This window comes from Talpa europaea, assembly GCF_964194135.1.
Source record: "Talpa europaea genome assembly, chromosome: 13".
Classification (NCBI taxonomy): Eukaryota; Metazoa; Chordata; class Mammalia; order Eulipotyphla; family Talpidae; genus Talpa; species Talpa europaea.
Window position 1 is genome coordinate 29,207,490 of NC_140080.1, and position 11,105 is coordinate 29,218,594.

Below are 11,105 nucleotides of genomic sequence, written 5' to 3' on the forward strand. Positions count from 1 at the left end.
CCGGCGGCGGCGGCAACACAGGAGCCAGTCTGGCCAGGTCTGGGTCCGAGGTGAGGACGCGGGGGCAAGTGGCCTCGGGCTGGATCTCCTGAGCGCTTCCCTCCCACCCTCAGGGTCTGGGCGGTTGGCTCCCTTTCGGTCCGCCTCCCTCCTCGGCCGAAAGAAGCAGTCGGGGCTCGGCAGTGGTAGCACGCTCGTACTATGGTTTTAATAGACGTACATGGACAAGTCGATATAGACAGATTTATAATTCTATACAGTCAGTCCGACATACACAGGGACGCTGTAAACAGGGGAGCGGGCCGGAGAGCGGGTGTGCAAAGTGGGCGCGGCGCGGGGCCCCGGCCGCGCCCCGAGCTCTCCCGGCTCGACTCTTGCACGGCGGGCGGTTAGGAGGGGGTTCTTCGCCGGCGCGAGGGGGCCACGTCCTCGCCCGGGCGCGGAGCAGAGGGCTTGGGCCTGCAGCAGGCTCGGGGACTGGGGTGCTCTGCGGCGAACCCTTTCGATCCCCCCTGCCACGTCCGCTCGGCCAGCTGCGGCTCCGTGGCCTTAAAATAGAAATCCGGGGCGTGGAGAGGGCGAAAGCTCTTCGGGGCACGCCGGGGCCCTGTGCGCTCCTCGGCACGTCCCCATCCCGGACTGGGCACCGTCAGGGCCGCCCCAACTCGGATCCGATGCGAGCTACGGTGTGCTCGGCAGCTCGGCCGGGCCCGGCTCGGAGGGGCGCCTTGGTTCCTGGCGGGGCCGGGGAGGGGACTGCTCGGCTCCGCGCGCCCAGTTCCCCGGCGTGGCCGTTCAGTCCGGGTCCGGCGCGGCGGGAGCGCCGGCTGCGAGGGCGTCCTGTCCGGGCCGCCCCGGTTTCGGGGTGCTCCCCTCCCGCGCCGCTGCCGCTCCGCCGAGTGGCCCGCCGGGCCCGAGGGGGCGAACACGCACCGCCCGCGCCCTCCCGAGGGAAATTGCAACTCATCCGTTTTTGCGCGGCACTTTTCTCCGACAGCTTTTGTCTGGTCTCGTTTTATGTTTTGTTTTTTTTATTTGGGTTTTTTTTTTTTTTTTGGAGGGCGGCGTGGGGCCCAGGAAAGCAAACACAAATCCAACCCGGACGTGGGGACTGGGGAGGCGGGGGCTGCGCAGGCGCGCGGGCCGCGAACCGGGCCCTGCGCGCGGCCCCCGCGCCCGCCCGGCGCCGAGCCGGCCGCCGGCCCGCGTGGCCCGGCCGGGCGGTCAGCTGTTGTACTGGCACGCGTTGAGCCCCGAGGCCGGGCCCTGCAGGCCGCCGTAGCCGAACGACGAGTGCTGCTTGGACTTGAGCCGCAGGCTGGCGAGGCTCGAGTTGCACGTGTCCCGGTAGACGCTGTAGGGCGAGGCGGGGGTGCCGTACGGGCAGGCGCCCGGCGACATGGCCGAGTTGAGCGAGGAGCCGGTGAGGTTGTTGATGTTGTTGAGGCCCGAGTTGGGCATGCCGGGCACGGCGCCCGGGCCCATGCTCGACGGCATGGTCATGGAGGAGATGGAGCTGGGCGCCGAGAACATGGACTGCGACGACAGCGGGCTCATGGAGTTGAAGAAGGTGAAGCTTTTGGTGGAGAGCGGCGCGGGCGCCAGGCTCTTGGCGGCCCAGTTGTTGTAGGAGTAGCCGGCGGCATACACGTCCTCGTAGGGCTGCACCAAGCCGCTGAACTGCGGCACGTAGCCGCCCTTGCACAGGTCCAGCTGCTGGTTCCGCTCGCGCTTCCGCCACTTGGCTCGCCGGTTCTTGAACCAGACCTGGGGGAGGGGGCAGGAGAAGGGTCAGGGCTGCCCGGGGCGGGAAGGTCCCCGCCGACACCTCCCGCCCCTTTCATAATATCGTTTCTCTTCTCGGGTATTTCTGCCCCTGCTTTCTCTCCCCAACGATTCCTTTCCTGTCCCCAGAAAATAGGAGTCCGTTCCTTTTTCTGATCTTTATGCTCTCCCCCAAATTAAATCCGTTTTCTTCTTACTAGGGACCCGCTTTTGTTTTTAATAAAAGAATCGTTTTCTTCCTCAACCAGTCCATCTTCTTTCTTCTCCCCCCCCAAAACGGTTCCCGTCTGCCTCCTACATGTTCCTTCTCCCTTGAACACAAAAGGTATTTTTCTATCCTGAAACGTAGTATTTCCCTCAACTGCTACTCCCGGTCTTCAACCTATTTTTCGTTCCTCAGATAGTCTGTTTTATATCTTTATTGCCAATATTTGATGTTTTCATTTCTGCCCTAAATGTTTATTTTCGTTGGGGCTGAACCACTTTCTTCTCCCTTAAACAGTCCATGTTCTTCGTTATCCCCATTTTTGATTCTTTCATTTCTTACCCAAATACCTCCCTCTTCTTTTCAAATAGCTGAACTTCACCGTTCCTCTTAAGTAGTTTATTTTCTCAAATGCTTGTGCTTTGCTGCTCCCTTGAAATTTCATGTCTTTCCTGCCGCTTAAATATATGCCAAATGGGTTTCTGTGCAAGTATTTAATTTCCTTTCATATCTTACTAGTTTCTCTCCAATCTCCCCCTTCACTTTCTCCCACAAAAGCTGTAAGAACGAACCTCTTCTTTCCCAAAGCCTGATCCTTGTGGACCCTTATTCGGTCTCATGCCTTCTGCTCTCCCCAGCCCTCCCCCAGCCCTGGACTGAGTTTCCCAAGGTAGCTTGCAGGATCTCCGTGCTCCCCATCTCAACTTTCTCCAGTCCCCAGCACTACCACTGCCTATCATGCCCCCACCCCCATAAACCCGGGCAGGATTAGTGAGTTCGGGATTACTGAGTACTGTCTATACTCTGTCCTACTGGGCTGGCCATCCTGGCTGGCATGCGATGAGAGCTGGGGTTACAGCAGATACTGTGGGCCAGGTGGGACTTTTTAGTCTTACATGCTTTCTATAGCCGATTATTTGCGCACCCAGAAAAGAAATGATTTTTGTTGCTCTTGACAGGGAAAACTTCCTTTTACTGGGAATCAAAGGATAAGGAAAGGAAGGATTCGCTTTGGGCTTGGGTCCCAAAAGGGTAACCTTAGCCTGAGGGTGACCCGTTCCCTTAAATTTCCAGTCCTCCTCCCTCCCTTTCCCAAAGAATATTAGGCAAAGGGTTCAACTGACTGAATGGCTGGGGACGAGTCAGGTGGAGAACACCCTGAGATTTTGGAGAAGCTAGGAGAAGATGGGACTGATGACCTAGGAAATTCTGAGATTCCCAAAGCTGGGTACTTTCTATGCTTCTCCCTGGGCACCAGGCGGGACCTGCCTTTCCCTTTCGTTTTCAGGGGAAGGCGCCAAACAGCTTCCGAGGTCCCCAGCGGAGGGAATCATCTACTCTTTCTAGGGTGGTAACATCCGAGTGGGCCCTCAGCCCTACCGGGCATGGGAGAGTCCCTGGGGCTGCCGTAGACCTCAAGGACGAGTCAGAGGGGTCAGAGGGATCCAAGGTGGCATCAGCCAAGGGACAAAAGTGGCCAAATGCTGGGCAACAGCTGGGGTGAACTGGGGCTTAAGATGGAATCTCCTCCGGCGCAGGGAGGGAGCAGGTTTGGGTGGTGGATAGAGTGAAAGTCTGAGCTTGGGTCTAAGCTTTCCAGGGCTGCGGCAAGGTCAGCCAGCAGCCCTCAGCGCGGTCCCGGTAGGCGCGCCCCAGCTCACCCTCACTCGTGGCTCGGTGAGGTTGGTCCACACAGCGATCTCCTCCCGCATGCTCATGTCGGGGTAGCGGTTCCTCTGGAAGGTGGCCTCCAGCTCTTGCAACTGCTGGCTTGTGAAATGCGTACGTTGCCGCCTCTGCTTCTTCTTCTTGGTGGGGTCCTCTGTGCCACCACACCCCGTGCCGCCGGCACTGCTGTCCTCTGGCCCCTTGGGTTCCCCGCTGCGCTCCTTCTCTGAATCAGGCAGGACCGGGCGGTCAAGTCGGGTTTATACCCTTTTGTAACCCATCCCGGTTCCACCGAAGGGCCTGCCACCAGAGCTGGCAGCACTTCCTCCCACCAGAGACCCTGGGATGGCCCCCATTGGAAATAGGTCGTTCTGGTGGTTAGTAGTCACCTCTGGTCTGGCATGCCTAGGAGAAACCCCAACCCGCAGCTGCGGGCCTACTTTTCCAACTCTGCTTCCTCTCAAGCACTACTGCTGATGTCAACCACAAATGTTCAATTTTGCTGTGGAATCTTAGGGCTCTAAATCTGTGGGGGTCTCTGTTTTTACTAAACCAGGTTCAGATCTTTCCAGCCTGAAGCGAACTGGTCAGTGGCGCTAGAGCCAGTCAGTGGCCCCAAACCCTTCTGCTTTCTTATCTCCAGGGCTGTGTGGGAGTCCTGTCGGACAGGCACACACAGTGGGGTTCCTGGCCTTAGCTTCAGGCCTGGAGTCCCAAGGCCCAGAAAATCCCAGCCCAGAAGTCCAGACAGACAGACTCTTAAGTGAGCTGGGCTCTAGCGGCTCTCTTTTTAAGTTACATGAAACATATGCAAGTCACAGAAACAAAAAATTTAAAAACAAAACACCGAAGCCGAGAAGTATCCTACAGCTTCATGCCTGACAACACAGAAAGGGTCACAAACTCTCTAAAACAGGCAGGTAGGAACACAGAACAAATGCAAACTTAGAAGCCAGAGTAACCTTGCAAAAACACCCCTAACTAAATACAGCGCTGTGCATGTGTAAACTTCAGGCAGACACAGGCATTTATTTCTTGTGGATTAAAAAAAAAAATGTAGGTTGTAAATAGACTTTAAAACGCCTTCTCAGTAATGCCCATCTAGGGATAATTTTTAAATTGCGGGAAACTAGAACTATAGATAATTTAAATTCCGCAAATAATCCTGATATAAATGAATTTTAAGAAAATCGCCGAGAAACGCGCCATTTTGGTCTGACTTTTAAAAATTTCCGGAATAATATTGTGCGTAGATTTTTCAAATTCCAGAGCAATACCCAGAATACAGCAATTCTTTCTAAATCGAAAAATATAGTTAAAATATTAAATTTATCTTATCTTCATTACATGTGGTTTTTCCTAAACTACATTTCTCTGGGATTTAAAAATAAAAACCAACCCAGTACCACGCTTAAAACTATCGAAAACAAAAGCCTGTAGTTCAGCGCTGATTGTTTTTTAACCAAGCAAACCGAACCTCTCAGAGAAAGTCACTTAGGGATGCAAAACAGAAACAAATAGAGATTAAAAACGTGTAGAGAAACACTCAGCGGAGGATTAAGAAATGAACGCAGAAGAGGCGCCACGGGCCTGGGAGTGGGGAGCCCGGCGGCGACCCCAGTGAGGGTGGCGGTCGAGGGAGCAGTTTGGAGACCCGGGAGGTCGGTGCAGGCGAGAGGGATTCGCCGCGCGACTGCCAGCGCCGCCCACCCGCCGGCCCCGCGCGGAGCAGGGGGAGAAAACCTCGAGCTCGTGCAGAAAGGCTGCGCCGCCGAAGCTTGCCCGAGCCCAGGCCGAGCCCCGGCCCGGCGGCCTGGCGCTGCCGGCTTCCCCGACGCACGTGGGGCTGGGAACCCGCGCCCAAGGCTGGGGTCCGGCCTCTCGGAGGCGAGCCGCGCCCCTTGACCCCCTCGCCTCTACTGCCCTCTCCACGCCTGCCTTTGCCGTGAGACAATTCCCCAAGTTTACTTCCCTGACTTTTCCCGCCCACCTCCTCTCGGGGGCCACTCTCCCTCTCAACATGTCGCCCACTCTCTCTCGGGGCGCCTGCCCCCCTTTCAGCCTTCCCGGGCACTTTCTGGGCCCGCCGCCCCCATTCCCTTCTCGGTCGGTTCGTCTCCGCGGCACCTACTTGCGCAAACCCAGCCTTCTCGCTCCCTGCTCCCCTCTCCCCACTCCGTGCGCTCCCGGCGGAGAGGGGCTGTCCGCGCGCCCCTCTGGGTGCAGGTCCGTGCCCGTGCGGGTCTCCTGCTGCGCGGGGACCGCGTGGAAGCGCCTCCGTCTAGCACTAAAATCCCGCTCCGGAGAGCGAGGCTGCCCGCGTTCCCCGTCAGGTCCAGGACGGGGAAAGGAGAGGCCCCGACGTTCCCGGGGCGCGGGGGGCGCCTGAGTGCGCGGCGCGGGCGCCAGGCCCTGCCCCCGGCCCCCCGCGCCCCGGCCGGCTCCGTGCGCCCCGCGCGGGAGGCCGCGCTTACCTGGCAGCTCCGTGTCGGACGACTCGCTGGCCGAGTTCTCGAGCGGCTCGCGCGGGTCCGCGGCGCGGGCCAGGTGGAAGGCGGGGCCCATGTCGTGCGTCGGCGGCGGCGGTCGGAGCCCCTCCGGCAGCCGCTCCAGGCTCATGCCCCCCTTGAAGGCGTCCATGGAGGCGGGGACCCCGGCGGGCGCTCCAGGGGCCGGGGCTGGGCGCTCCCGGCCCGGCCGCCCCGGCTGCGACCTGCGGGGACGAGAGCGCGGCGCCTAAGCGGCGGCCCCCCGGGGGTGCCCGAGCCGGCTGCGCCGCCGCGCCCGCCCCATGGACCGCCCAGGGCTGCGGGGCCGGGCGCGCGGCAGCGGCGGCGGCTTCTCGCGCCCGGGCGCCCGGCTCCGCGCTCCGCGCTGCGCTCCCGCCGCTCGGGCCTCGGCCGCCCGCCCGGCCCCGGCTGCGGCTGCGGCTCCAGACCCGGGGCCGGTTCCTGAGGCTCGGGACGGCGCCGGCCGAGTCTGTCTTAAAGCGACAGCGCGCACGCCAGGTTCCGGCAGGCCCCGCGCCAGGGGTGGTGGGTGGGTGGGGTGGGCCGGGGGGAGGGGGCTGGGCGGGAGGGAGCGCGCGGGCGAGGGAGCGCGGGCGGAATCCAGCGCCGAGCCGCCCGCGCCGCCGCGCCCTCCGCGCTGCCCTCCCTGCCTCCTCCCGCCCGCCGGCCGCGCCCGCGCCCTCCCCCCTCCGCAGCCACCTTCCCGCCGCCTCCCGCCCCCTCCCCCCGCGCCGCCCGCCCGCGCCGCTCCCTGCTCCCCGGTGACACTCCGCGTTCGCCCTCGGCCGCACAAAAGAAACCGCATCTGGCCTGCAAGCCCCGCGCGGCTCGCGCCCACCTCGAGCCCCACTTGACTGGTTTTGCTCAGAGTCGACGCCTGTCTGGGCCGCCTCGAAGTCCTCAGTCCCCGGCGAGAGCTGCCCGGGACGAGTGGACGTTCCCCGAGCAGGATGGCACCGCGCGGGCGCCTCCGAGCCAGCGCCAGGGCGGGGGCAGGGCCCGGGGCGCGTTCCGGCAGCTCCCAGCGGCGTCCCCGTCGAGGGGCCGCGGGCCCCTCCTCCCTCGGCCTCTCCTCCCGGGACCTGAGCCGGCTGAGTGACAGCAGCCGGCGCTCTAATGGGCCCCCGGATGCTGCCTCCTAATTAGCTTGGACCCTCTCCCCCAAGGCCGCTTCTCAGGCCTCCCCCTCTGCACCGCAGTCAATTTTCCGGGATTGGGATAGAACTGATGGCTTCTAATCAGACGAAACGTTTCTGTTGGCACCAGGCCGCTGGCGAGTGCAGCGGGAGACCCCAAGAGCCCTGTCAGGCCCCACAGTCGCTTCTGTAGGACGCTCCCCCCCAACCCCCCTTAGCTCTGTGCTTCCGACGATCAGGCCAAATGGGCCCGGCCAGAGCTTTGGCAGCTGCGGAGTGGGTGTCTACCCTCTGCAGGGCAGGTTTGCGGTGACCTCAGGCCTCTGCCTTAGCTCCCCAGAGCTGAGGGCGCACAGGCATGGCGGCCAGGTGACTGCAGTCTCCCAGCCCAGGGTCACAGCTCGGGACGCCGGTCTTCCTGTGCTTCTTTCCCACACAGTGGTAGCTAAGCTGCAGCACTGGTGGGCACCAGATGGGCACAGGCAGAGACCTTACTCAGCCCCCCCCCCCCACTCCATTTGTGATCACCTCCTTGAGTCCTCCCACTTCAGTGAAGTTTGTTGAAGGATTTTGTTCAACACTTGCTAACTGGCCCGGAGACCTCAGAGTCTTGAGCAAGTAGGCGACAGCTGGGATGTTAGGGGGCACCTCTGACTTGTCCCTCTGGTCACAGCTGGACTCCGTGCTGATCTCTGTCCCTGACTGGCTGACCAGTTCCACCAGACAGGAGTGCTATGTAGGACAGTGACCTCGGGAAGCACTGCCTTACTCTCCAGGCCCCGCGTCCGCATCCGCCTCGCCTCACCGGGTGGGCCCAGTGCATCCTCACATCCTCCTGGGGGGCTCAATTTGGGATTGACGGTGCAGGCTATGAGGCTCTGGGACATTCTGCAGGCATTGCCAGCAAACGCGTGCACCACCGGCCTCTCCATCACAGGGAGGCACCCAGGCTCTTGGTGAAGGCCGGAAGCAGGCTCAGGTGCGGGCACAGGGAGAAAGCAGGCCTGCCCCCCATTCCCAGCTCAGGGCAGAAACACAGTTACTTAGATCCCAGCCCACTGTGGATCCCGGCCCTCTGGGTGTCTGTGGCCACCCGGGGCAGGGTCTAAGGTCTGAGGCCAGAGGAATGATGTATCCCCAGACTCCCCAAAGGGAGGCTCAGCCACTCCTGATTTTTCTTCCCAAAGGGAATTTGTCCTGGTTGAGAAGCCCAGGGTGAAATTAGTCTTGGTATGGAGGAGAGTGGGAGGGGGACACAGGGAAGGAAGGTTGTTCAACATTTCCCCTCTCTGCGTCTCTTAACCACATTCCTCGCTGAGCCTCCTGCAGCAGCAGATAGAAGGAGTTGAGGTGCTGTGGCACCCCAGGGAGAGCCCTCTACACACTGCCCTCTGGGTAGCTGCCTTCCCCAATAGTACGGCCTGTCTGGAGGCATGTGCTGGGTACACACAGACATGCACCCACCTGGTAATGCTGGGTACAGCCGCATATGTGACACAGCTAGGCTGCTGAGGCCCAGAACACTGATGCTGTCTGGCATGAAAACTGGCGGCTGTGGGTGTGTTTAAGCCGCCGAGTGTCAGATGAAGTGGAAGCACCGCGCACCTCTGGTGGGCACCTGGAATGAGTGGTCTGTCTGCGGGCATCCAGAGGCTGAGCTTCATGGCCCCCCACTCCTCAGAGGGTCTGTGGAGTCAGGCCCTCCCTGGCATGTGACCGCAGATCTAGCTATTGAGTCTGAGGGGCTCACTGTTGAGACATTTAATGCAGTTATTGAGCACCTGTGGTGTGCTCCTGCATGTGGAAATCTTGATGGCTGCTGTGGAAAAGGCCCTCACATCTTGGCCGGCAAAGCCCCATGTCCCTGGGAACCTGGAGCCCCAGCATGGGGCTGGCACTAGTGGGGACTCTGGGGGAGTCTTTCCGGCCACAGGCAGTGCTGAATGAGCAGGGGGACAAGGAATTGGAAGCTCTGGCCTGATCTTGGGTGTTGGCAGGGAAGGGATCTGGACACTCTTCGTCACCAGCCGCACCTTTTGGTGGCCACTATCTGAGGTGGGGTGGGGGCTCACTGCCCACTCAGACACGTCACACACAAACACAGGACAGGAGGCGGCTCTTTCACGAGTAAGAACAGCGCTTGTTCCCCTGGTTTTGCTGAGAGATCTTGGGCGAGGCTTAGTTTGCACTGTGCCTCAGTTTCCATGTTTCACTTGGGACAGCAATCCCTGCCTGCTCTTTCAGCCTCTAGCTCACTTGATGATGGGATGTGAGGTGAGGAGGGAAGGGGCTTCCTGGGGCCGGAACCGTGTGCCCTCCTCCCGGCCCCTCCAGGTCACCCAGAGCCTCAACGATTCTGTTACTTGCAGGAAATTTGGGGCTTAGAGTCCTAGCTAGGCTGAGCAGAGGTGCCCGGGCTGTTGTGGGGATTGAACTAAGGTCCATAGGGTTCAGACCCTTCCTAGGGCTGGGCTCCCTAAAAAACGGACTTGGTGCCCAAGAATGGTTTAGTAATTTATTCTGGAAAGGCTGGTTGGCGGGTCCTCATGGGGGCATCCTTTACCCATAGGGATACCGGTACCTGGCCCTAATTTTTGTGTCAGAATTGAGGGATTTTAGGAAAAGGGAAGGAATGTGCCATGGCTTGCCCTCGGGGCCATCCATGACTCTCCGGGACATTCCAGCCCTAAGCCTCTTAGTCCGGGGAGAAGTTCAAACTAGAAAACCCAGTTTTGGGAGTGCAGCGGGGACCACCTACCTCCTGCGCTTGATCTAACACCCTCTCCCTAATAAAAGCTCTTGTTTCTTGAAAATAAGCAATTACTGGGCAAAGGGAAAAAGAGGTGTTCAGGTAGGGGCCAGAATGGTCTCACTCCATTCTTCAGGCTTTCCAGGACCTCAGCCCGAGGCTTCATGCCAGTTGGGGTTCCCCAGCCTGTCCTGGCAGGGAGAGCTGGGATGTATTTAGGCGCAATGGCTGCATGGGGCACTGATGGGAACATGGACTTGGAACTCTGTCAGCACCCTCCTTGCGGGCTCACGCCGCAGCCTAGCTAAGTCGTTGGGTGCGATTGGGTTCCTGAGAGTGGCTGAACAGAGGGGAAGTGAAGGCCAGGAAAGTGGCAGCGGCTGGCCATGCCACTGGAAACAGCCCGGGAAGAGAGGAGCTTTGGCGGTAGCACGGTCCACTCTCCCCAGCGGCTGAGTTCCAGAGAGAAAGTCACTCTGAGCCTGGCTGCAAGGTCAAGAGTTGCTGCCCCTCCATCCCACAGTCTGTTCTGCGTGTCCCCATCCATCTCTTTCCTTTTCCCAAAAGACACGCGGAGCCCCAGAGCAGTCTGAGGAAAGTGCAGAAGGCCAGCAAGCACCCCTCTTGCGCCGCCGCTGTGCCTACAGCTTTGCCATTACCTTAGCCTGGCGTCGTCAGCCAAGTGGACAGCAGCCTGGGGTTGCCTCTCTGGCCGGGGGCTGTCAGAGGCTGTTGGTATGCCAAGATAGCCCAGCCTTCGTTTCTCAGAAAAGTGGACTCATATTTTTAGATGAGGCGAATTCCTAAATCGGAAAAGCTGGAGACCAGGATGCCAGCCTGGGGTCCCCAACTGTGCAGTACAGGGCCGAAGCCAAACCGTTCCGATTTAGGAGCCTTCTCAACTTTAGGATGCTGAGACCCGGTTCTAGAGAAGCGGCTGTGTGCTCAGAACCATTTGTCAACAACCAAACCCGGGAGAAGCCGGGACGTCTTTATTGGATTCTGCGGAGAGCGTTTGGGTTTTCTCTTAGGCTTCAGGGAAAGCTAGACCC

General features: G+C 60.1%; 1 protein-coding gene across 1 annotated transcript; it reads right to left on the reverse strand.

The window, feature by feature from the left end:
* Positions 1-693: 693 nt before the first annotated feature.
* Positions 694-6,298, reverse strand: PITX1 (paired like homeodomain 1; the record flags this gene model as incomplete). Its single annotated transcript, XM_084251786.1, has 3 exons — positions 694-1,767; positions 3,652-3,884; positions 6,133-6,298. The coding sequence occupies 3 exons, from the start codon at positions 6,296-6,298 to the stop codon at positions 1,225-1,227; spliced, it is 942 nt and encodes a 313-aa protein (XP_084107912.1). The 3' UTR covers positions 694-1,224.
* Positions 6,299-11,105: the final 4,807 nt, after the last annotated feature.